The 26,648-nt window shown below is 40.3% G+C and overlaps 1 protein-coding gene across 1 annotated transcript in view; it reads left to right on the top strand.

Moving 5' to 3' along the window:
* Positions 1–26,648, top strand: part of LOC114684453 — a 157,905-nt gene that overhangs the window by 75,726 nt on the left and 55,531 nt on the right. Inside the window, 25 exon segments of the mRNA XM_037203622.1 lie at positions 563–712; positions 1,021–1,221; positions 3,527–3,681; positions 5,389–5,557; positions 5,803–5,899; positions 6,240–6,352; positions 7,490–7,615; positions 8,874–9,002; positions 9,242–9,352; positions 9,545–9,607; positions 11,131–11,265; positions 11,989–12,076; positions 13,120–13,258; positions 14,003–14,136; positions 14,262–14,296; positions 14,387–14,503; positions 14,889–15,037; positions 15,704–15,788; positions 16,677–16,733; positions 17,207–17,331; positions 20,483–20,571; positions 22,333–22,382; positions 22,795–22,962; positions 25,405–25,554; positions 25,871–26,071. Coding sequence (XP_037059517.1) covers positions 563–712; positions 1,021–1,221; positions 3,527–3,681; positions 5,389–5,557; positions 5,803–5,899; positions 6,240–6,352; positions 7,490–7,615; positions 8,874–9,002; positions 9,242–9,352; positions 9,545–9,607; positions 11,131–11,265; positions 11,989–12,076; positions 13,120–13,258; positions 14,003–14,136; positions 14,262–14,296; positions 14,387–14,503; positions 14,889–15,037; positions 15,704–15,788; positions 16,677–16,733; positions 17,207–17,331; positions 20,483–20,571; positions 22,333–22,382; positions 22,795–22,962; positions 25,405–25,554; positions 25,871–26,071 — 3,036 coding nt within the window.

The following is a 26,648-nucleotide window of genomic DNA, read 5'->3' as shown; positions in this document are numbered from 1 at the left end:
GTGTACAGAGAGAGAGTTCTAGCACAGCCAGGGCCACACAGAGAAATCCTGTCTCCCCCCGCCCCCCAAAAAAATTATTGTAGTAATCTGTGTAAGATTCTAGAGAAACCTGGAACCACATTATTCATATTGCCCTATTCTCTAGACATTACACACCAAAGGAGTCATGATATGGGGAAGTGATGATTGAGAAAAATAGCTTAATTTGCTAACAGGAGAAGAAGCCTTTCTGAGAAAATTAATAGGGGTCAAGTGGTCCAGGGAAGGAATGAAAACAGTAAGATCCTAGCAGGTTTTTTTCCTATCTTTTTCTGCAATGTAATATGTAAGGCTTTGAGAAAGTACTGATATTTTCATTTTGCCACTATTTCCTACCACATATATACAGTTGTACCCTTGCAAACTGTAGTGTGCTCTTTAAATCGTTAAAAGCAGAGCATAAGGATAGACTAAGATTGACATTTATACCTAATTTTAGTAAAAAAAACAAAACAAAACAAAAACAACCAAGGTTTATGTTTGTCAAGACCTTAGTCCTGAGGATGAATTTGCATTCCTTCAGGTTGCCACCATCACAGATATCAATCTCGTGCTGGGAGAAGCATACACAGTCGAGTGGGACATCATGATGGACCAGGAGAAGATAGACTGCTACCCAGATGAGGATGGTGCAACTGAGGCCAAATGCACTGCCCGTGGCTGCATCTGGGAGGTAAGCATGCTGAGGATGTTCATGTAAACAGGAATCCTTGAAATACAGCCTACAATGTCTTTAGCATAGACCTATAGCCTTGGACTTATTAAAATTGAAAGAAAAAAGCTCCAGATGAGACTGACTGGGGAATGGAGCAGGTAAGAGTGGGTTTCCACTGTCTTGTTTGGACTCCAGGAATTTAGAGTCATGCTTACTTTAATTGTTATAGGCATGAGTGAATGAAGTGATGGCTTTCTCCATATATTTTCTAATCTATTTGATAACTCCAGATCTCTACTGATCTAGGATATTGACTTTCTTTTTAGGAATCCAGCTCTTCTGGGGTCCCTTACTGCTACTTTGCCAATGAGCTGTACACAGTCAGCAATGTTCAGAATCACCCAAATGAGGCCACAGCCGACATCTCCTTGAAGCCTTCTCCTTATAGCAATGCCTTTCCCTCTACACCCGTGAATCAGCTGCAGCTCCGAGTCATCTACCACAAGAATGAAATGCTGCAGTTCAAGGTAAACACAGTGTGTGCCATCAGTGTGGCCAGGGCCCTTTCAGTTCCATTACTCTGTTCAACCTTGTGTTACAACATTCCAAAAAAAAAGTTTTGTGTTTTTAGTAAATAGTCTAAAACAGCATTCTAATGAAGAGGGCATTTAGATGACTGGGAGAACAGAGAAATCTCTCCTAACTTCGAATTTGAGAAAATCATTGTATCTAAAGAAATGTTTGGGAGAATGAAACATGTAGAGGGAGCAGAGGAGGCTACTAGGAAGTTTGGACAGTTATGGATGAGTTTGGTGTAGGGATAAGAAGGGAGATGGGCAACAGGGGATGTGATTGAGACCTTGAGACCATCTTGGTCATTCATATCAACTACAAGAGGGATATGCCAGGCCGGGCGGTGGTGGTGCACGCCTTTAATCCCAGCACTCGGGAGGTAGAGGCAGGCGGATCTCTGTGAGTTCGAGGCCAGCCTGAGCTACAAAGGGAGTTCTAGGAAAGGTGCAAAGCTACACAGAGAAACCCTGTCTCGAAAAACCAAAAAACCAAAAAACCAAAAAAAAAAAACCAAGAGGGATATGCCTAAGGAATGACTGCCATGTTCATAGCTTGCAAATGTGTATGTATGGTTGGTAATGATAATGGAAGTTAGTAAATGGAGCCGATTTGTGATTGACAATATAAGAGGAGGAGTATGATTTTGAATAAAATAATAGGAGATAACTTTGAAATACTCATGAAAGTGATTTGTTTTCCTTCCTTGGTTTAATTAACCAAAGGGACTAGGGATGGACTAGCTATTCTCTTGTTTGATTCATTATTAGCAGTGAGCTGCTCCAAAACAGGGTTTGTCTTTCATGGTGGCAGTATTGGAATCCTACACATAGGCTGATATATAGTGAGTACTCAAATGCTATTGGAATAGTACAAGGCAGTGATCAAGGCAGAGTGGCTTTGCTTAGACTACCCTTAGAATCTGGGCTCAATCTGGTCTCAACTTCTCCATCTTCTAATGTGTTGTTTTGTGTGTGTGTGTGTGTCCTCAAGAGAATGGAGTTGATTGGGTGTGTAGCCTCAACTCACACTCACTAACCGTTAGCTCTGTAGTAGTTCTCTCCATCATACTCATGTCTTTCTGATCCCACTTTAACACTCTGGTTCTTTTGTTTATTGTTTCTTTACCAGAATCACCTGTTCTCAGTTTTGTGTTGCTTTACTGCTGCTTAACTTTTAAGATTCAGCCTGTATTTCTTCCATGAAACCATCTCACTGTTCCTTTCCTGTAATAGCAAAGCCCTTCTGCAGATTCATGTTAGCTCATATCCCTTAGGAGTGCTGAATTCTTTTTTTCTTATTTCCTGTGCATTTTTCTGATTTATTAAGATTTTTTTTTCATTTTACACACCAATCTTAGGTAGTGGGCTCCAAAAGCCTCCTCATGCACCAGGGATGGATTCTGATTCTACTGCCAGGGGGCCCCCAAGCAGTTCAAGCTACACAATTGTCTTGCCATGCAGAGGGCCTAGTCCAGTCCTCCCATGAATTCTTAAGCATTTCATGACAAAACCTTGGTTTATTCAGTTCTCATCTGTACTATTTACTTTGGTATCAATAGTAGAATGTGGATCCTTAATTATTCAGCTTTATGTAATTTTCAGAATGGATGTTTTTAATCAGAAAAATGTATTTGCCCCAATTTCAACGGTTGCCATTCTCTTTACATGTGTACATCCACACACAAAACAATATATCATAAGTTTATAAGTACCATACCAATTTCAGAATGAACTTTTCATGTTAACAGCAGTGTTGAAATGGATGAAGGAAAGTCCTACAGCTCATAATACTGAGACATGACCCACATCAAAAAATTTAATAGAATCTTTTTTCTCTGGAATTTTGGTTAAGTCCTGTATTGTGAGGTAAAAGAAAACAAAACATTCAGACTGTAGACTATGTGAAACATGCTAAGAGTATGCTGAGGTATTTGTCTCTAGAGTACAATTCTATTCTAAAGCACTCTTTGAACTGACAGCTAACTGTGAATATTTACACTATTGATGTCATGTTTTGACATATTTACATATTATGAATGAACAACTCAGTATAGTTAGGAAAACTGGTGTTTCAATCCTATAATATTTTGTGAGGTAGAAATAAAACATCTTCAGAAGTTATTTTGAATTATATTGTTATTTATGCAATTATATTAATTGTGCAATGTTATTAATATGAACACTGTCAGCATGCTAGGAAAGCATCATAATGCACATGCCATATTTTTGTCTTTACATTAAATGATTTTCTCTGGCCTAGATCTTTGATCCCAACCACAGTCGGTATGAAGTCCCAGTGCCTCTGAACATCCCTGCTGCCCCATCCAGCACCCCTGAAGGCCGTCTCTATGATGTCCTCATCAAAGAGAATCCATTTGGAATTGAAATTCGCAGGAAGAGTACAGGCACTGTAATGTAAGTGGGTCCCGTCTGACTCTGAGTTCCTGCTTTTCTAAACATTCTTCACCAGGTCCATCATTCTTGAAGATGTTCTTGCTCAAAGCAACAGATTGTCCCAGTTCAGACCCATGATATATTAGTTACCTTCTATGGCTGTACTAAAAAAGCCATGGCCAAGGCTACTTATAGAAGAGTCTTCAGAGGGTTGGAGTCCATGATGGTGAAGTGAATGCAGACAAGGCAGCAGAAACAGCTGAGAGCTCACATTTTTTTCACTAGTAATGTTTAGATTTAATAAAATTAAGTCATTATAATGTACATCGGGTTTCTCCTCCTTCATCTGAAATAAAGGGGAAAAGGGAGAATCCAGCACTCCCCAAAATTCAGAATTGAATTTCTAAGAAGAGTATCTATGTCACAGGTATTTACTGAGATGTATTATAATAGGTACTACACAGGTATGGGGGAGGTGAGGCAGGGAGGGTCTCTACTCTCCGAAAATTCTACAGTCTGCAAAGATAGACATTAAACAAATAACCAAATAAGCTGTGGGTTTTGCTCATAGGTCCCTGCTATTTATAGCAGTGCTATGCTTGGGTTTCTTTTCAAGTGGAGAGCTCACATTTTGAACTGCTAACAGAAAGCAAACTGGGAATAGTGTGAGCCTTTGAACTCCAAAGCCTGTCCCCAGTGACATACTTCCTCCACCAAGGCTGCACCTCCCAATATTACCAAATAGTGCCTAAAAGGGGAAAAGTATTTATATACCTGGGACTATGGGGATGTCTCATCCAACCATAACATATGAGGAAGTGATTTCTGTTCTTAGAGGAAATCTTTAATACTGTGAGAGTGATTACTAAGGCAGTTACAGGTATGTAGAAATTATTGAACGAGTATTTACTGAATTCCTTCTGTATATTAGGTGATATTCTGGTACTGTGGTCATGGACAGTGTGCTATATTTCCCATTAAACAAAGTTTAAATTATACTATGAAGAAAAATTTGATATAGCAACAACTGCTATGCTGGAAAAATCAAGGAAATCAGATTATTTGCAGACTTAGATACCATGATCCGATTTGTGTTTCTGAGGATAAGGTGATGTTTGAAATGGAAATGAGATTAGGAGAAGTCCCACAGGGAGTTCTGTGTAAAGGAACATTTGTAATAGAATGATGTAAGTCATGAGCCAGAGGAAATTTATCAGTTTCAATAGAGAGATTACTCTGAGGTAACTGCTCAGATAAATGTGGGAGACAAAGCAGGGGTGTTAGGTGGGATTTAGAATGGGAACAGCCCTGAAGGGTCCTCAGATGCTGTCAGGAGAAGTGAGCAGGCACTTGAGCAGAAGAGTGAGGGGGTGTGCGGTGCTCATATCACAGCCCTGGATACCTGTAGGAAGTGGAACATCAGGGGTCAAGAGCAGAAGACACAGTGAGTCTGGAATGGTAAGGTGATAAACGTGATTGGACATGTGACTGTGGACAACACTAAAGGGAAGCAGTGATACAGTGGAAGAGAAGACTTACCATCACTGTGGCCTGTAGCAGGGCTGACTGTGGTTATTTTAGTGAATGAGACTTGCTTGTTTTGTTTGAGAGAGACTCAGGTACAGATGGTGTGGGAAAATGGAGGGCTCTGTTGTCCTCACAAAGGCAGCTGCTGGAAGCTGCTAGGAAGCTGATTTCCTTTTGCAAATGTTCCTTTTCCTTCTGCAGCTGGGACTCTCAGCTCCTGGGCTTCACCTTCAATGACATGTTCATCCGCATCTCCACCCGCCTGCCCTCCACATACATCTATGGCTTTGGGGAGACTGAGCACACAACCTTCAAGATAGACTTGAACTGGCACACATGGGGCATGTTTTCCAGGGACGAGCCCCCAGGGGTAAGGACAGGGCATTGGTGTCTGTGTTCTGTCTCCTCCATCCATGCTGGGTGCTTTGTGATGTTTTTTCCAGACTCCACATGTTTGTCACCTTCTATGACTAGGTGGATGGAAATCTTTTTGAGTTCCCCTTTCCTCTGCTATTCTTACCAGAAGAAGATTGACTCAATGAAGCAATCAAGTTTCTGTTGAGTTTCTTTCCCAGGCACACACTCTCCTAACTTCCGTTTCCCTATGCCTCTCAGTACAAGAAGAATTCCTATGGTGTCCACCCTTACTACATGGGGCTAGAGGAGGATGGCAATGCCCATGGAGTCCTCCTGATGAACAGCAATGCCATGGGTAGGACGAACCTCTGTCCTCTTATTGTGTGCCAATGATTCTGAAATTGCTTTAGAATATATTTGACTTGGCTGTCACTATAGAAAAAATTATAGACTTTATGGATTGGTTTTTCCTTTCATTGACCCTTTATGTATATTCTAATTATATATAATTACTCAACTTTTATTAGCAATGCAAGTAGTGAGAGCTTTCATTTAAGTTGTACAATTCTATATGCACCTACTTCAGAATTTCTGCTGTCAGTGTGTTACAATTGAATAGAAAGAAGATGGGGATTCCAGGTTAAAATTATCAACAGGAAGGATTTCATCATGATGACATTTTCTTGTGTTTCCAGATGTGACATTCCAGCCCCTGCCTGCCCTAACATACAGGACCACAGGGGGCATTCTGGACTTCTTTGTGTTCTTGGGCCCAACTCCAGAGCTGGTCACTCAGCAATACACAGAGGTAGGAAAGAAAGCATTTTTGAAATATGTGTGTTGTATATACATGTGTGTGTACATACCCTCATAACTTGTTCCAACCCTGCTATACAGAATTGTCATATAATGTAACTGTTATGTGGTACCTGAATATGATGGTCTTTTAGGGGAATTTAAAATATGGAATATGGGAGAGTGAATATATTTCTAGAACTATTATAATTATGTTTTCTCTACTTATTGCAGTGTATCAGATTCTTTATTGTAACTAGTGGTGGGACTGATGTGGTGGTAGAGCTAGAGGAGTAGTGATTTTGAGATGATGGTATTGATCGCAGTGGTAGTACTATTTATTGGTGAGAGTGATTGTGAGGATGGTGACTCTTAATGTGATAATGGTAGAGAGGATGAAAGGGCATGAGGTGACCATGAAAGTGATTGTAGTGGAGTTGATGTTGGGAGTTGAGAGAGAAGGTTCATGTTAGTGATGGTGGGGGTAGGTATGGTAGTTTTGGTAAGTAGTGGTGTTTGTATGATGCTTATGTCTGTGGTGGCAATGGGAGTTAACATGATAGAATGTATTACATCATTACATTGTCATAGTGGTTACAGTGTGGTGACAGAGACAATGACTGTATTTGTGGTGGTGTTGGGAGTCATGTTCACTGGGTTAATAGCATTGTTGGTTATGACATCAAAACATGTATGAAATAGCTACTGCGTATATTACTTAATCCATGTGAGAGGGTGTCATACATACTAAGTTACTCAGTGAAACCAATATGAGATTGCTCCTGCTCTTAGCTTTGATTGACAGGTAAAGAAACAAGCACAGAAATGTCATATTGCTACCCAAGGTCATACAATGAGCAAGACCTAGAGACTGTATTCTAAATTAGCTCTTTCCCTTTTACTTGTGCATTTTTAGTATCTAAATTATATATCTAGGAATCTTAATAAAAATAGGTTTTCCAGAAATTGTGTAAAGTGTGCTCTGAGAAGCTGTAGGTTTTCTGTAGTGTGTCCCAGGAGCTCTACACACCTCTCTACTTCCTCTATGGGTTTGAATTTGGTGATAAATTTAGTAAAATATTCTGACTTCATATCCAGTTTCCATCTAGCTTCTCCTGTAACATTCTAACACTTTCTGTCTGTTTTCCAGTTGATTGGTCGGCCTGTGATGGTACCTTACTGGTCCCTGGGATTCCAGCTGTGTCGCTATGGATATGAGAATGATGCTGAGATCTCCAGCTTGTATGATGATATGGTGGCTAAGCAGATCCCCTATGTACGTATATCTATTGGGGATTTGTTTGTCAGATTTAAGTGTGGTTTAAAATGACACACTGTGTTTTCTCATGTCATGTCACACTGAGCCTAGACTATCCACAGTGATTCAGGGGAGACCATTACCCTCATAACAGTGGTGGCAAAGCAAAGAGGACCTTAGACTGGTTCATGCCTCCTCTCTCCTGTCCCAGGCTTTCCTCTGCTTCTTGACTGACTTCAAGATATTTAATTATGCTGTTTAAGTGACATGATAGTTAAACCCCACTCCAATACTCCTACTTAATTAAGGAAAAAGAACCCTAACTCAGTGAATGCCATATGAAGAATCCATCCCATATGAAGATTACTTTTCTGGACCTGGCACACCACAGTGCTCCCTGAGCTCTGAGCCTCACACAGGCTCCATCCTGGAATCCTGTATTGAGTTTGTAGTGGATCACATACAGAATCAGTACATTCACTTCAAAACCAGAGGTCCAATAACCATAAATCATTTTGTGACCCTTTGTGTTTGTTTTGTATGTATTGTTCTGTGTTATATTAGTGCAAATCACTTCCTGTAACTAAGTGGTGCTCAACCTTTTTGAGTGGAGTCAAATGGCCCATTCATATCTAAGACCATGGGAAAACACAGATATTTACATTATAATCCATGAGAGTAACAAAATTACAGTTATGAAGTAGCAACAAAAATAATTTTATGGTTGGGTTGGGGCTCACCACATCATGAGGAGCTGTATTAAAGTTTCTCAGCATCAGGAAGGTTGAAAACCACTGTTGTAATACAACATCTCAGTGAGAGCTCTGCATTTGATCATCTCCAACACTGGGTCCTCCACAGTGAGGACAGTTTTTGTTTTGGTTCTTTTATAGTAGACCTATGATTGTATTATATACACTGTGAATATTTGACATTATTTTCTATGAATAACCAGCACTAATCTCAGGATACACTTAGAAAAAAACCAAAACATTTTTTCCTGTAGTATTATTATTTATTTTTTACATAGTGTTTTAAGTTATTTTTTATAACATGTTTTACAGATCAGCATTGATACTGATCTTACATTTTTTGTTGATGTTGAAATAATTTTTTTTTGTTTCTGAGTGAAATATTTAAAATCTGAATATCCAAAGATCTAAAGCTATGTATGATATGGCATACATAGTGGATAAAATTACCAGACACAGGCTGTGGTAACTGCTAGAGTCTGAACTTTCCAACCAGCAGCCACACTTTCTTATACCATCCACAGGACGTGCAGTACTCAGACATTGACTACATGGAGAGGCAGCTGGACTTCACCCTCAGCCCCAAGTTCTCTGGGTTTCCAGACCTGATCAATCGCATGAAGGGCAATGGGATGCGGGTCATCCTTATCCTGGTTAGTTTGTGTGAATGTGTAGGCTGTGCTTGGGACAACGGATGGGCTTGATGGAGATTGTCTTAGAGTGTCTGTCCTCCCCTGTTTCAGGAGAGAAATAAAAGTGTAATTAATATAAATGTATTTCTGGGAGTCAGGGAACTCTACAGTGAAATTACAACTGGGGACTTCCCTATTCCCACCCACCTTCTTTGTAATCCTCAGTCTTAACTTTCACCTGCCTTGTGCTCTGATTGCAGGATCCAGCCATTTCTGGCAATGAGACACAGCCCTATCCTGCCTTCACCCGGGGTTTGGAGAACAATGTCTTCATCAGATATCCTAATAATGGAGACATTGTCTGGGGAAAGGTATGAGCTTTGTGTTGATCCAGCAAGACTCACCCTGGGTCAGGCACCTTGTTAGTGTGTCTGTGGGTGTGGTTTTTACTCTTTGTTATTGTCTCCGAGTTTCTGCCATTCATTTTATAATCAATATTTATTGATTATTGATAACAATTAAGCAATTTGTAGAATCTTATTTGATCATTTTTCTGCCCACAGGTCTGGCCTGATTACCCTGATATTGTTGTGGACCCTGATCTAGACTGGGACAGTCAACTGGAGGTAAATGTCCCTCGTGGATGTTGATTAAGTCAAGAAACAAGAAATACCCATACCTGCCAGTGGACACGGCATGAAAACAAACTTAGAACCTGTGTCCTTCCTGCCATTTGTTTCCGGATAATCTTATATACTCATTTTGTTTCTAATTCGTGTCTTACTTCCCACTTGGATATCAGTATTGTTGTTATTGAGATTTAAAACAAAAAATAGTTAGGTGAGATGTCCATGCTTATCATGGCACAACTGTCATTTGAAACCCAAACCTGTCTGAATCCAAAGTCCCATGGATGTTCAACTAGATGATAACTCTAAGAATGATATTTTTTCGGTGAATTAAGGTACCTGTTGTTTCTTTGGATATTGCTTTTTGATAGGGTGTGTAGCCTTTCTATGTGGTGTTTGACTTTTTTTTATTGCATTCCTTATGATTACAGTCTTTCTAGCTTTGAAGATATAAATCCTGTCTGATTTACATTTTCTTGTGTCTCCCCTTTTTGCTTTTGCCTCATTGCTACTATGTGGTGTAAGCACCATATAGTGTCCCAGCCAAGTCTTGCTGTTATTTCTTAACACCTCACTATTTAGCTCCTGATACATTCAGCTCTATGAAGAACATAAAGGAGGCCTTTTGTTGAGACACAGCAAGGACTAAAATGTCCCACAATAAATAACAGGGAGAAGTATAGAGACTTTATGGATATTTGCTCTTGCTGAGTGGTAGAAATTCACAAGTAGACAGAGAGTACGGATTATTATTTATCTATTATTTTCTTCAATTATGTTAAACACAGAAGAGAATATAAAGATCAACTTGAAAATACAAGACAAGATCTTTGCTCTTAAAAAGTATAAAATGTAGTCAAGGAGCAATAGATTGGATGTACTTTTCAAGTAAGATGTAGGCAATGTTTTTATGATTTGGGGGAAAAGGAAGTGAAACTAAAGTGGAAGCTCCCCCCACCCCAAGTCCCCCCACTTCATATTACACATCGCTGAAAGTGTCCTCTAATTTTACAATCACAGCAAACAGAGAGCCATACTAGTTAGTCCAAGATCAGAAACATGCAATCGAATCCAACCTCATTCCCAGTGTGAATGTTCCCTGAACGATTTTATCCAACCTGATACCCTTCACCTAAAGTCTGACCTTTCAGCTAAGGCTCACATGACTTCTACCTTGCCTCATAGTCCTCAAGAAATTATGGGGCGATCAGGAGAGGGGATCCACAGCATGAGTTAGTGAGTGCAGTATATGACCACTCCCACTCCTGTGGAAAAGAAGAAGAAATACATTGGATGTTTTTCTAATTCATAATAGGCGGTGTTTTGTGCTTTCTTATCTATGTTTCACATGCTTTTCTAAGACAATGCTTATCCAAACATCTGCTATATACTTGGTTTATATTATCATCATCTACCACCATGTCATATAAGACTTTGCATGAGCCATGTTCATATTAGATGCATGTCTGCTGCTTAATATAATCATTTATGACAAATAACTAAGTATCATTATTTAACAGCAATACCGAGCTTATGTGGCCTTCCCAGACTTTTTCCGTGATTCAACTGCCACGTGGTGGAAAAAGGAAATTCAAGAACTCTACACGAACCCAGAGGCACCAGAGAAGAGCTTGAAGTTTGATGGCCTATGGATTGTAAGTGTGTGCATGTCAGTTTACTTGGATAGAGGATAGGAGTGTTGTGTGTGTGCGCGCACGAGTGCATATTTGTGCATCTTCCTGTGCCTTAATTTTTAAAAATATTTACCATTTATTTCATTTGTATGAATGTTTTGTCTATATGTATGCATGCACACTTTGTACGTAGTATTTTGTCTATATGTAATATATGTATGTACATGATGTGTATGTCTGGTGCTCATGAAGGTCAGAAGAAGGGGTCAGATCTGGAACTGGAGTTACAGATGGTTGTGAGCCACCATGTGGATCTGGGAGCCCAGCAATAGCAACAAGTGCTCTTAAGAACTGAGAGATCTCTACAGCCCATCTACCTGTGTGTGTCTTAACATATTAATCGAGTAATATCCATCCCAGTCTTTGGAGATGCCACAGTGTACTCCTTCTATCAGGTGTGGAACAGCTTTCATCCTCTCCACACCTGGTCTTTACATGAAACTCCTTCTCTAAGACCTCCAATGTTATTATCAGAAATCTCTTGGACCTTGGTCCGCCAAAAGAACTTTCCCTATAGAGATCATTTGATCTTTATAGCCTGATTCCCCAGCAGTTGAAGATCTTCCCTGTGCAGATGTCCAGAGATAACTGGATGTTTAATGCTTTTTTCTTGCTATTTTCTTAACTCTGAATTTATAGGCTCTGATTACATTTAAATAGAAATAATGTTTCTGACATTTGTAGGATATGAATGAACCTTCCAGCTTTGTGAATGGGGCAGTTCCTTCAGGCTGCAGTGATGCTACTCTGAACCGTCCACCCTACATGCCACGTAAGGAATTTGGGCCTGCTCCTCCTGTGCAGCACTGTCTGGAGGCAGAACTGAATGCTGGAGTAAATGTTGCCTGTTTCCAAATGCCATTGAGGAGACAGGAACTGAAAATCCATTGTACTTTATTCAGAGGCAGGCAGGCTGGGAATGCAGAGGATTAACATTCCTCCAATCAACCTTTCCCCTCTCTAGCTAGCACATTTTAGGAAATGAATGCTGAGCCAGTCAAAATGTGTACAAGCAGATTCATTTCTATATAAGGAAGTGCTACTGTGCTCCTGTAGTATAAATAATTAACCCTCCCTGTCTATCCAGCAGGGGTTACCTGGTCATCAATGGTAGGTTCTCATAGTTGCTGTGGTTTAATGGGACTGGAGACAAGGAATAGGAAAGCCCTTTACCCAATTCTCTGTGTGTAAGATCCAGGAGACATTAGGCAAATTTCTCAAATTCGTCTAGATGAATCTCAACAGTATTAATGTCTCTGAAGGCTTCTCAAGTAAAATGTCTTAGCTATCCAGTTTTATGAGAATGCACCCACATGCATTTTCTTTGTAACCAATGATTGGAAAAAGTTACTTCCCATTATCATGGAGCCAGTTGACTTTAAGGTTCTATTTGTGTTTATGCCTTAGTTCCACCAATTTTATTTTCCTTGGTGTATAATGTATTTCAAAGATCACACAGTTTTCCTAGTGTCAGTTTTCTAGAGTAGAGCATACATAGAGAGGCAGAAAGTAATATAAGCTTCATTGAAGTGAGTTAAGAATGATAAATAGTGTTAGCAGTCCTAGCCAATGCCTGCTCTGCTGTCAGTGAATGAAAACCCGGGATTCTGTTGCCTCCTTTACCTTTTTAAGTGAACCAGCAATGGAAATCATATGCAGGCTCCTTGTATCTCAGCTCAGAGCACTGTACTGACTTGACCCTAGGTTGGGGAGAGATATCAAATTAATCTTAAGTTGTGGAGTTAAATCCATTAATAGGAGGTCATGAATGAGAAAAATCAGAACTGTTTTTCACTGTCTTAAATCTTCCCTCAGATTTGGAAGCCAGGGACAGGGGCCTGAGCAGCAAGACGCTGTGCATGGAGAGTGAGCAGATTCTTCCAGATGGCTCCCGGTTTCGGCATTATGATGTGCACAGCCTTTATGGGTGGTCCCAGACCAGACCCACCTATGAGTGAGTGACCCTCTCCTCATACTTCCTCTCCTTCTACTTCCTCTACCTCTGTGATAGGTGTTGTAGCTCCTCTACTTTTCCATTCATTTTCCCATCCCCAGGGGTCTGTATAATGTAATTGTAATAACTGTGCAACAATTCTTATTTATTAAGCAATCTCTCCTTAATCATGGAGCCAGCTGTGTGAGGCAATCAGGAGTCCTCTTGACTGTACCCACAGGCACCCTGAAAGTCATTGTGCAGTGTAGGCAGTACCTTAGTATCATTGGTGGCAAGAGGAAAAGGGTAACCGAGGGCTAGAAAGCTCGCCTGTTTGTGTTGGAAGTGAGTTGTCTCTTTAGGTGTTGGTTTTTCTTTGGCTACTCATGTTGGATAGTCAGTTGGTGTTTTGTTGAAGTAGCTAGGCATACTCACAATTGGAGCCAACAGAAAAATAATCCCCTAATATAGAATATCAAGTATGGGCAAATAAGTAGCCTAATCCTGTGACTGCTTACTATTTGGGGAGAAACCAATAAATTGTCACATGGTGAGATACTTTGAAACATCTGTGCAAAGGCCTCACCTCCATTATTACCGCCATTAACCAACCAGACCTCCTCTATAGGGTCATTTCTATATTCTTTCTAGTCACACAAGATATATTTTGTCATGATGTCCTAAGAGCAAGGGCTCTGGGGAGGAAGCTCTGTTGATTTCCTTCCCCTTTCCTGCCTGTAATTTTCCTCCTTGTTTCCCCACCAGAGCTGTGCAGGAGGTGACAGGAGAGAGAGGGGTCGTCATCACCCGCTCCACATTCCCCTCTTCTGGACGCTGGGCAGGACACTGGCTGGGGGACAACACAGCTGCCTGGGACCAGCTGGGGAAATCCATCATTGGTGTGTGGTTGTGCCCAGGGGCTCTGCTGGCTGTGGGTGGAGAGGGGAGTAGGGTCCTTGGTGAAGGGGGAGGAGCAGGCAGAGAATGAGTGCCTGTCCTGACCCTGCTGCATCTCTCCTTGCAGGCATGATGGAGTTCAGTCTCTTTGGCATCTCCTATGTAAGTGTCCTTGCATGCTCCTCCTCCCTAGGAAGGTGGCCTCATCTCTCAGAGAGCTCCCAGAGCTCACTTTGTTCTTTGTTGTTTCAGACCGGGTCAGACATCTGTGGGTTCTTTCAAGATGCTGAGTATGAGATGTGTGTGCGCTGGATGCAGCTGGGTGCATTTTACCCCTTCTCCAGGAACCACAACACCATTGGAACCAGGGTAGGATGTCAGCTTCCTCACCTATATTATGTCACTGGAAATGCTTCCTCAGTTTTTGATTTCAATCCTGCTGCCTGTTTTCCCTGGGACACCATCAAATCATTAATCCTTTTCCTGTAAAGTCTAGTCTTCAGTAGTACTTTGATGACTTTTTGCTTAGACTGTTTTATAGTATATCTCATGAAGAATGTCTTACAAATGTTCTTTTCTGGTAGAATTTTAGTCATCTTTACCAGTGAGTTAAGAATATTCTAGGAGTCCTATTCATTTCTAAACTTTACGGTTTGTTAGATTTCGATATTTAGTTCAAATGGGCCTTTAGTGAACTTTTTAACTCCTTAATTGTCTCTGGAGGACTTTGAACACTTTTCTTTTGTTGCTTTAGAGACAAGACCCTGTGTCCTGGGATGAAACCTTTGAGAATATTTCCAGAAGTGTGCTAGAGACCAGATACACCCTGCTGCCATATCTCTACACCTTGATGTACAAGGCCCACACAGAGGGCAGCACAGTTGTGCGGCCTCTTCTCCATGAGTGAGTGTCGAGCGGGATGCTGGTGAATGATGGACAGTTTATTTATTATGTAGGGTGAATGATGGACAGTTTATTTATCATGTAGGGTGAATGATGGACAGTTTATTTATCATGTAGGGTGGAAGTGGATCCCAACAATTTTTCCACATTGAGGTGATAAGTCCCTTTTGTATGAGCTCTCCAGAGAATATCTCTATCACTCCTTCTAGTTCAGTGAAATACATAACATTTGTGTTTGATATAAGATACTTACTGAAGTTCTATAATGAAAGCTCCCAGCATAGCACAATTTCTTTCTTTTAAGGCCCTACGAAGACTTCCCAATTTGTCATAGGGATTTTGTTATTTGAACCCTGACCAGAATATCTTCTTGTAACTTTAGTGGGCATTCCAGGGACAGATGACAAGGACCAGCAGATTATTGCATTGTAATGTGCCATGGTGAGGAAACAGAAGATGCGTCATGGCAGATAATGCATTTCTGAGGTTTTAATAATACAGCATGTAGGAAATGGGGGTCTGTGTGATCCTTATCAGTCTAGTGAAATATAAAATGGTATGGAATGTAGCTGGATTTTTGACTTGGGTCTGAACTTGAGGACTTCTTTGAAGCCTTGCTCTGAGGCCCCACTGGGGTCACATTGGCACCTTCATTTCCTTTTCCAGGTTTCTGTCAGACCGGGAGACATGGAATATAGACAGACAATTCCTGCTGGGTCCAGCCTTCCTGGTCAGCCCTGTGCTGGAGCCTGTGAGTATGGAGACAGGAGGGATTCAGGATTCCACTGCAGGGCTGGTGACTGGGGTGACACAGAGGCTGGCGTGAGAGGGATTAGGAGACAAGCTCTCCTACTTTGCACTGGTCTCCTTTGCTCCTTCTGAGCCACGTGCCATGCCTTCGGTGTTCTTAGACTTTTGATGTCAGCCTAACATTTCAAGGAATAACCTTGTCATGTGTTTAAGGATGTAATTATTTCTCTGTGAGCTAAGGTAAAGTCTGCAGGGTCAAGAGCAGGAAAAGATTTCTTATTTTCTGTTATTCTTAACTAAAATTAACTGGAGAACTGTTTATAGCAATATGTATTTTTTATTTCTTTCATCCTTTAATTATTTCTTTTATTTTTGAGATTATAATGTAATTTTACAATTTTCCCCCTCCCTTCATGTCATCTTTTGAAACCAGCTAGCTTTCCCTTTCTTTCTATACATGGCCTTTAATCTGGAAAAAACAATTAATTTATTTACTCTGTGTGTAATGTGGCTTTTGATAAAATGAAAATGTAATTAATACTCCTTGCATCTTTTTGAGGCTGCACAATTTTCTTCTGCTCTGTGGTCAACATTGCCTATTCATTTATTTTGGGAGTGGATGAATACATCTATAATACAGTGGTATTTGATTTCCTCTGAAGAATTACGATCTTAGGGGCTTTGTAAAAGCACTTGTTTTTGGCAAGCTAATTTCTGTTGCCGGAAAAGGAGGATCTTCATCATGGATACCATAAGATAGTTGAAATAAATTTGTTCAGTTCTGTTAGCTTTGTAATTATTCCAACTCCTCACCAATGTTTGCTGGTCACTGTGTCCTAGATAGCAGAGTCCACTGCTTACAATTTTTTTTTTTTGTATTTTATTCCAGAATGCCAGAAATGTCAATGCCTATTTCCCTAAAGCCTACTGGTATGACTATTACACGGTGAGTTTTTCTTTTTATTTGTACAATTCAGAAAGTAGTAGCATATAGAGTGTCAGGATATGGTAGATTAACAAGCTTCATGCCACTTCGGGAAATCACCTTTTGTGGTATTGAATGGCCATGTTACATTTTTTGGCCTCATTTCCTAGTATTGCCCTTGGGGAAATGTTTCAGGAACTAAGAAGGAGTGGCAACATTGCCCAATGTACCCTCCCCCCAATTAGAAACAGTGTATGCAGTGAGAGTGTTTGGATCCACAGGAAGACCTCATCTGGCAGGTGCTGTAACTCTCCCATAGCTCCACTCTCCATAAGGTCAGGGATTCTAACAGGGTCTTAAAGCTTTAACACAGCAGAGGGGAACAACGTGTGATAATGACCTATGATGAATGGTGGTGACCGGGTTGTTCAGGACCTGCTGGCTGTCCAGGGAGGTGTGCATTCTTTCCCTCATCATCTCTTCTCCTGCCACAGGGTGCAGACATTAATTCAACAGGAGAGTGGAAGATCTTGCCAGCCCCTCTTGAACACATCAATCTTCACATCCGTGGAGGTTACATCTTGCCATGGCAACAACATGCCCTGAACACACACTTAAGGTGAGTGATGGGACTAGGGCTCTGCTTTGAATACTGTGAGCTCATCCTTTTGTGATGAAAACCACATTTACATCAATCATGCCTCTCAAGGCCAAAAGCAGTTTTCATTCTGCTTTATCTGTTCTGTTATATGTGAACACATTTGTCCCTTTTCACAACTGGGCATTTTGTTTGTATCTGTGACCAGAGTGTGTTAAAGCAGCAGTTGGTATGTGCTGAGGAAGGATGCTGACTTCATCTCTCTCTCTCTCTCTCTCTCTCTCTCTCTCTCTCTCTCTCTCTCTCTCTCATCATACTCTGCCTTTTGATTTTCCTTGTCCTCTTCTTGAGAAACGGTGGACTGAGAATACACCCTGGTGGACTTAGAGAGTTCCTCTACCCTGCTCCTCTGTAAATAAACCCTTGTGGTTTTCAGGACACCGACAGCTTTGGCGGTTAGCCTTCTGCTTTTCCCAGGGCTGTTGCAATTTTAGTTCTGAAAGTCTCACATCTTGAGAAAGTTCAATTCTGGTCCATTGGTTCCCCTCCTGTCCTGGCCTGACTGTCTATCCCATGTTTGCTGCTCGGCCCCACCAGTTCCCATTTCTAGGTTAGCATCCCTGGTATGTCCTTTTGAAACTTTAGTGTCCCACTTTTACCCCCACCCCTGTGAACCATTTCTCTGTTGTGATTCAAAAGGGGATTCAAGAGCACAAACTCACCTGTCTAGTTAGCACTTTCCCTTTGTAACTTTTTGTTCCAAAATGGTAGCCTTAACTTCTACTGAGGAGTTCTATATTGGTTCCAAAGTTTTACTGAAAGTAATAGCATATTTACTTACAACTGACAAGGATTCATTAGGAATATATATCTTTTACTTTTTTTTCCTGATCATAAGAATTTAAAATGCCTCACTGTTTTAATTATTCAAGTTGCAGACTTTATGAAAAGGTGTATAATCCGAAGCCAGTTTGTTTTTTTACTTTCTTTTCAGCTTCAGCCTATTCTGTACACCCATATCAATTTCTCTTGCAAAAATGAAAAATTTACTTTTTCCCTGTCCTTGGTGTGAAATCCTCCATTAGTGTGTCCATGTCCTTACTGTTCCAGTGTGTTTTCAACTTCCTTTTTACTTATTCTTCATGTCTTTCACATCATGCCTCCCAATCCCACCCATCTTCCTCCTCTGCTCCAGAATATAACAAAATAAAATTTAATAGAAGTAAGAGAAAAATGGAGCAAAAAAAAAAGGGGGGGGAGGAAAATGTTGTCATGGAAGCTGTAGTGTGACACTGTGAGTCATGGAAGAAACTCTTTAATCCACACATTTTTAAATTATGCAGTGTGAGAGCCGGGCAGTGGTGGCACACGCCTTTAGTCCAAGCACTCGGGAGGCAGAGCCAGGTGGATCTCTGTGAGTTCGAGGCCAGCCTGGTCTCCAAAGCGAGTTCCAGGAAAGGCTCAAATCTGCACAGAGAAACCCTGTCTCGAAAAACCAAAATAAATAAATAAATAAATAAATAAATAAAGCAGTGTCTTAATAAGCATATGAATCAGCTATATCCCAAACATGTCTTTGTACAAAAGTATCCAATTTACTAACAATATTTGGGCATCTTCTCTCATTGCCTTTTATGCTGGGCCAGTCTGTGAAACACGCTAGTCAAGTGCTTTACCATCCCCTATCCCTTAGTTCATTTCACTCCTCTATTTTCTACTTGATTATTTATCATTATTATCCCACGTCAATTATAGAAGTGAATCACTGATATATTTCCTCCCATCCATATGTAATGCATTCATCATGTCTAGCCACTGGTTGTTTTTGCCCATTTTTTTTTTTTACCACCCTCCAATACTTTAACCTTTGTATTGGATTGAAGTATTGGATCAACCATCTCAGGCTCCAATCATTCCTCTTCAATTCTTCACATTTTTGTTTCTTTATTTGCAGTGTTCATTAGTAATAGAAAATATGAAATCAAGACATTCCTTGTCTGGCTTATTTTGATTGACACAGTATCTTTAAAGTCTGGCTTTCTGGCATCTTTGGGTTTTAGCTCTCTATTTGTATTCCTGTGTTGTTTCTGTCTCTTATGCGTGTTGTTTACTTCCTTGCAAGCCTAATAATGTTTTACATAGTAGTGTAAATTATATACTGTAGTGTTCAGGTCCTCCAAATTATTATCATATTTCTGGAAGTGTCACTCTATACTCTCATATCTTTTATTGTGTCACTTTTCACTGTTTGTTGCTTGGCAAGTGTATTGAATGAGTCTTATAATGGTAAGATTTAGGAGTTGTGTGGATTTATCTTTATATTTATTAGCATTTTAGCAATGACAGCTCAATCCATGAACTATAAAGGAAATCAGCTTATTTTGTTGATAGTGGGGTGTGATCAGGTAGTGGAAGGTTGACCTGGAACAAATACAATATGAAACCTGAGGCCAGTGAGGTGCACATGAGGAACACACATGAAGCTGCTGTGTTATGTTTTTCTTAAAAGATAGTAGACATTAGATTAAGTAAAATTAGTCAGAAAGGGATAGTAGTATATAATAGAATTAGTACTTGAGTGGCAAAGGAGTAGGTTGGTGAATTCACAGCCAGCCTGCGTCAGGGAGCCAATTCTATGCTAGTCTGAGCTGCTTGTCTCAAAACCAAACAAACAAATGACCCAAAACAAAGACACTCAATATAGAGTTACCATTATATTGACCAACCTTGTTTTATGAGTTTCTGAGTAAACATTTCCTTGGCAGAGAGAATGTATCTAGTGGCAGCAGCTGATATAGTCCTTACAGGATGGTATCTTTAGTGGCCTGGCCACAGCACCACTGCCTAAGACTCCATCCTATTCTCATAGTCTGCACTCTGTATATCAGTGCTGCCATAGCACCTACTGTGGCTGATGTAGTGATTCTGATGCTCACACCCTGACTTCCTGTTTGGACATATGTTGCTGAGGTTTGAGATATTTCTTTCTTGTGACAGTGATCCTGGAGACAGTGTCTTCTAGCATTCTTAGCCCTGTTCTGAAGGGAAGAAGTCATCAATGACTAGTCCTTTACCCATCCATCCTTTACACATGTGAAATATTGTGGCAATATTTTCTGAAATCCTTTGAGCCCTAAGGATTTGTGCCTTGTGTAAATCTTGTTCCCCACAGCCGGAAGAACCCTCTTGGTCTGCTCATTGCCCTGGATGAGAACAAAGAGGCAAGAGGAGAGCTGTTCTGGGATGATGGGCAGTCAAAGGGTGAGTGTGGTGAGAGGGTGTGGCCCTTGTAGACCTGCATGTCTGACTCTGCCCCTTCACCCATGCTGGCCATTCAGCTGTTGGTGAAATCTCACCAGGCATCCTAGAGCATCCTCCCAAGAGAAAACACATGTTTCTGCATGTAGTGGTCAGAGGCCATGATAGACGAACCTCAGATGGAGGAGGGAGAACATCTCTCTGACTCAGTCTCTGTCTCTCTTTCTCTCTTTTTCTGAATTCTCTCCTTGGCGAGTCATGTCTAACAGGCTCTTACTTCATGGTTAAAAGACACCTGAAGGACACATCTTCAAGACTGTTCCTGTAATTCATTTTAATTATAAGTTACTTCTCCATTAGCCCTTGGGGGAAAACTGTTGATGATATGAAAGGCACACCCATGTCAGCGAGGCAGCAAGTGCACACAATCCTGATTATGTGCATCTTCTGTGCTTCTGCACACTCTTTCTTTATGTCTCTCCCTGCTTCCCTCCCTCCCTTTGTTCCTTCCTTCACTCCCTCTCTCCCTCTCTCCTTTCTTGTTTCCTTCTTTCTTTCCCTCCTTTTGTCTTTACTGCACTAAGAATTCTCAAACTCTACCTTAGAAAACAGGTTCCCATAGGAAGACTTCCTTGTGAGGACTAGAAAGGATACTCTCATGATTGTAGCATTAAGGAGAAGACCAGTGTGTGGCCAACAGACTCTGCACACATACAGGCATTGTGCAATGGTTACCATAACATTAATTGATGTTTCCATCACCATTAATGGCAGCTTTGGCTCTCTAGAACTTGTTAGTATCATGATTCATAGTCCTTGAACAGATTTTCCTCATTTACCCTTCTACCTGATTCTGAATTCTCCTGTTCCTTCCACTGTACTTGGGCCATTTATCTCCTGTATGAACAGAGACCATACATTGTTTCTCTTTGCTGTCTCACTCACTTCTCCTAGTGGAATATGATCCAGATTCATCTCTGCTCTAACAGTGCAGGCCTTCCCTCTTCTTTATTATTAAAGAATACTCCATTGAATTCATGCACTGTAATTCTTTTATTCATTCATCTGCAAATAGATGTTGTTGTTGTTTTCCCATCTTAGCTATTGTGAAAATAAGGACAAGAGAGTCAACAGCAACTACTTAGGAGGAAATACAGGGGAAGCTTCTTTGATACTGGGCATGGTATTGTGATTTTAAGTATGACACCAAAAACATAGGCAACAAATCATAAAATAAATTTGCATAGTCATTATGGAGAACAGTGTAGACACACCTTCACATGTTTAAAATCAAACTACCAGAGCCGGGCGGTGGTGGCGCACGCCTTTAATCCCAGCACTTGGGAGGCAGAGTCAGGTGGATCTCTGTGAGTTCGAGGCCAGCCTGGGCTACCAAGTGAGCCCCAGGAAAGGTGCAAAGCTACACAGAGAAACCCTGTCTCGAAAAACCAAAAAAAAAAAAAAAATCGAACTACCATATAGCACAGAAATTCCATGTCTGGGTATGTGCCATCCAAAAGAAATGAAAACAGTATGCCCCAGAGATACCAGGTCTCTCATAGTCACTGTGGCATTATTTGTACCAGTGAAGATCCATAAGCAGCCCAAGTGGCTGACAGATGAATGAATAAATGCATTGTGATATACAGATCTAGTGAAGTGTCTTCAGTCAAGAGAAGAAAGAAGAGTCATTTTTAAGGAAAGGCAGGTGAAGCTTGTCTTCTGTGGTCACCAGGCCAGACTGACATCTCTTTCTTCTTTCAGATACTGTGACCACGAACACTTACCTATTCAGTGAATTTTCTGTCACCCAAGTGAGTGCATATTTTTATGAATATTGTATGAAATTTTGTCTGTAGATGACTATATATGTTTTTCTGTGTGTATCTAGCTGTATTTGTTTAAATATCAGCATTTATGTGGGTGAATACACTGCTATTTATGACTTGATTCAGAATTGTATTAGCTATGTTATTAGAAAGAATCAATAATAATAAAGAAAATCATGTGGGGTTGTGAAAGACAATTCTATAAAATATCAGTCTGTTTCCTCCATTCTCTCTATGGTCATTGTAAAAATAAATTTGTACCCTATTAGCATGTACCAGCAAAGGAAATTGATAGGCCTTTAATGAAGTTCAAGGATGTAGTTTAGGGTGGGGTATTTGAGGGCCTAGGAATCCTGGTACTCACTATTTGCTCATAATTTTGCTTGATGTGTTTCAGAACCATTTGAATGTGACCATTTCAAGTCCAAACTACAAGGATCCCAATAACTTGGCATTCCAGGAAATTAAAATCTTTGGGACAGAGGAAATTGCCAATGCTAGAGTTAAACAGAATGGTGTCCTTAGTCAGATGTCTCCTCAAATCACTTATAATTCAAGCATGAAGGTAAGAATTCCTTTTGTGAGGGAGACTTTCACAAACCCCCATCGTATTTTGATATGACTTCTAAAATTACATGGGCAGTTGAAGGACCAGAGCACATCTGATGCCTGGTGGGGATGTCAGAGTATTAGGAGGAAGGTAGAGATGTAGAGATAGTGTGAGGCACCATGACTCCAGTTTTTCCATCCCTGGTTTCTTCACTCTCAGTGTTTGCTTTTCTCTTACTGGATGTGGAGACAGGATCTGAGGGACAGGATCTGCAAACTGATCGCTTGTGCTTGAAGGTGAAGTTAGAGATAGGGGTCCTGTGATCAAAACATTTAAATTGCTTTATTTATTTAATGTTTCTATCCTTTGTTGGACTCCAGTAATACATATTATTTGTTCTGTAATAAATACATTTGCAAGGTATATTTTATAAAGAAGTTGATGGGGCAGCTAACTATCTCAAATGGTGATTGGAAAGTACTATTCTGGCAGAAATAATGACATCCAGACCTTCTGTATGACTTCTATTCCATTCCCCTAGTTCCTCATCATTGGAAGGCACCTTTCCCTAGTCAACTGAGATTTCTACTAAATGGTGTATTAATATTTGACATTTTGTCATGACAATATATAAAGAGGATATATATATATATATATATATATATATATATATATATATATATATATATTACAAAGTTACAAATGAAGACTTGTGTGATTGGTTGTGACTATTGCTAAGTGTAAGATATCTGAAGGATGCATATATGAAAACAAGCTTTGCTCATAATAGAAAATAGGATACTTAACATATCACCAAAAGAATTCTTTATTGTTTGAATCAGGGTAATGAGAGATGCAATTCACATACATGAAAATATATATAAAAATTAAGAAGGTGTCTAATCCAATATTTGTAAAACATTTGCTTTGATTTCATTTGATGTAATGCAGTAGTTGAGACCGGCTTTTTCATTTTGTGGAGATCGAGAAATAGTTCAGCATTTAATATTACTGGCTGCTCTTTTAGAGGTTCCAGGTTTGATTCTCAGTACACACATGTTGGTTCATAAATGTCTATAACTCCAGTTCCAGGGGAATCAATGCTACTTCTGGATTCTGTGGACATACACATAATGCACAGACATGCATGCAAGCAAAACACCCATGCACATAAAATAAGGCAGGGATTCCTCAGCTTTATAAGACAAGAAGTCTGAGATGGAAAACAGACTGGAGTTTTTTTTTTCTTTCTGTAATTGAATGTTCAAAGTTGAAAATTTGTTGGATTTGGGTCAAGGTTGAACTTTGTCAGGACTCAGATCTGTCTTGTCTAATGACTGGAAGTAGCTACTTAGATCTAGTGACAATGCCCTTATTCTAGGAGAGATGAAAAAGGGAAAAATCAAGCAAAGAAAAGAGAGTTGGAAAAAGAGGAAGGTAGAGAGAAAGCTGAAGGGCCAGGCCCTTCTAGCAAGAAAGAAACCCTGGCCCAGCAAGTGAATTCAATTTACTTTTCTGGCCATGAATATGCAACAGTCATGAAAATTTCAGATATTAATTGGTAGAATGTATTATTTGAATCTGAAATACCAAAAAAAGAAGAGCACATTTCATACAAAGAAGACAGCTGGCAATGTGTTCAGAAAGGGCCTTGTTTTCCTAGAAAGCATTTATTTGTCTTGGTGATGCTCTCCAAGTTGAGCTATCAGAACAGGGCAGCCAAAGGGCTCAGAAGTCTGACATTATCAGTCTGTAACTCCACACCTGGCTTAGGACATTTGAAATGGAAGTTTATATAATGATATTTCCTACTCCTCAGTCATACCCTTAGTAGATAAACCTGAGATAAAAAAAAATTGAGGTAGGCTAGGTGGTGGTGGCCCATATCTTTAACTGTAGCTCTTGGGAAGCAGATCTCTGTGAGTTTGAGGCCAGCTTGATCTATAGAGAGAGTTCTAAGACAGACAGGGCTACACAGAGAAATCCTGTCCCCCCAAATAAAAATAAATGAAGTAATTTGTATAAGATTCTAGAGAAAGCTGGTACCACAATACTCCTATTGTCCTGTTCTCTAGGCATTCCACACCAAAGGGGTCATGATATGGGGAGGTTATGAATGAGAAAAATAGCTTAATTTGCTAACAGGAGAAGAAGCCTTTCTGAGAAAATGAATAGGGGTCAAGTGGTCCAGGGAAGGAATGAAAAAAATGTGATTATAGCAGTTGTTTTCTATCTCTTTCTACAATGTAATAGGTAAGGTTTTGAGAGAGTACTGATATTTTCTTTTTGCAACTGTCTTTTACCCCATGTATACAGTTGTACCCTTGGAAACTGTAGTGTGCTCTTTAAATCGTTAAAAGAGGGGCACAAGTGTAGACTAAAAATGCCAGTTACACTGGATTTCCAAAAATGAAAGGTTCAGATCCTTAGTCCTGAGGATGAACTTCATTCCTTCAGGTGGCCACTATCACAGATATCCATCTCATGCTGGGAGAAGCATACATAGTTGAGTGGGACAACGTGAGGGATCTGGAGAAGATAGACTGCTACCCAGATGAGGATGGTGCAACTGAGGCCAAATGCACTGCCCGTGGCTGCATCTGGGAGGTAAGCATGCTGAGGATGTTCCTGGAAACTGGAATCCTTGAAATACAACCTACAAAGTCTTTAGTACAGTCCTGTACCCTTGGATTTATTAAAATCCATGGAAAGAAAAGGCTCCAGATGAGTCTGAGTTGGATTGAGAAGTGTGAAGTTCAAGAATGTGATGTTTACTGTGCTGATTGGAGCCCTGGAACTAAAACCCATGCTTTCTTTCTTACAGGCATGAGTGACTGAAGTGATAGCTTTCCCCATATAAACTGACTTATCTATTTGATAACTCCAGATCTCTGCTGATCTAGGATATTGAAATTCTTTTCAGGAATCCAGCTCTTCTGGGGTCCCTTATTGCTACATTGCCAATGAGCTGTACACAGTCGGCAATGTTCAGAATCACCCAAATGAGGCCACAGCCGACATCTCCTTGAAGGCTTCTACTTATAGCAATGCCTTCCCCTCTACACCCGTGAATCAGCTGCAGCTCCGAGTCATCTACCACAAGAATGAAATGCTGCAGTTCAAGGTAAACACAGTGTGTGCCATCAGGTGTGGACAGGGCCTTTTCAGTTCCATTACTCTGTGCAACCTTGTGTTACAACATTATAAAAACAGTTTTGTGTTTTTAGTAAATAGTCTAGAACAACATTCTAATGAAGAGAGCAATTATATGACTGGGAGAATAGTGAAACCTCTGCTAATTTTGAATTTGAGAGAATCACTGTGTCTAAAGAAAATGTTTGGGAGAATGAAACATGGAGAGGGAGCAGAGGAGGCTACTAGGAAGGTTGGACAGTTATGGATGAGTTTGGTGGAGGGATAAGAAGGAAGATGGGTAACAGGGGATGTGATTGAGACCTTGAGACCATCTTGGTCAGTAAAATCAACTAAAAGAGGGATATGGCTAAGGAATGACTGCCATGTTCATAACATGCAAATGTGTATGTATGGTAGGTAATGATAATGAAGATTAGGAAATAGAGTCGATTTGTGATTGACAATATAAAAGGAGGAGTATGATTTTGAATAAAATAATAGGAGACAACTTTGAAATACTCATGAAAGTGATTTGTTTTACTTCCTTGGTTTAATTAACCAAAGGG

The sequence above is a fragment of the Peromyscus leucopus genome, chromosome 3, assembly GCF_004664715.2.
Source record: "Peromyscus leucopus breed LL Stock chromosome 3, UCI_PerLeu_2.1, whole genome shotgun sequence".
Lineage (NCBI taxonomy): Eukaryota > Metazoa > Chordata > Mammalia > Rodentia > Cricetidae > Peromyscus > Peromyscus leucopus.
The sequence above is the reverse complement of the archived record's forward strand: the minus strand, read 5'-3'. Positions and strand labels throughout refer to the sequence as shown.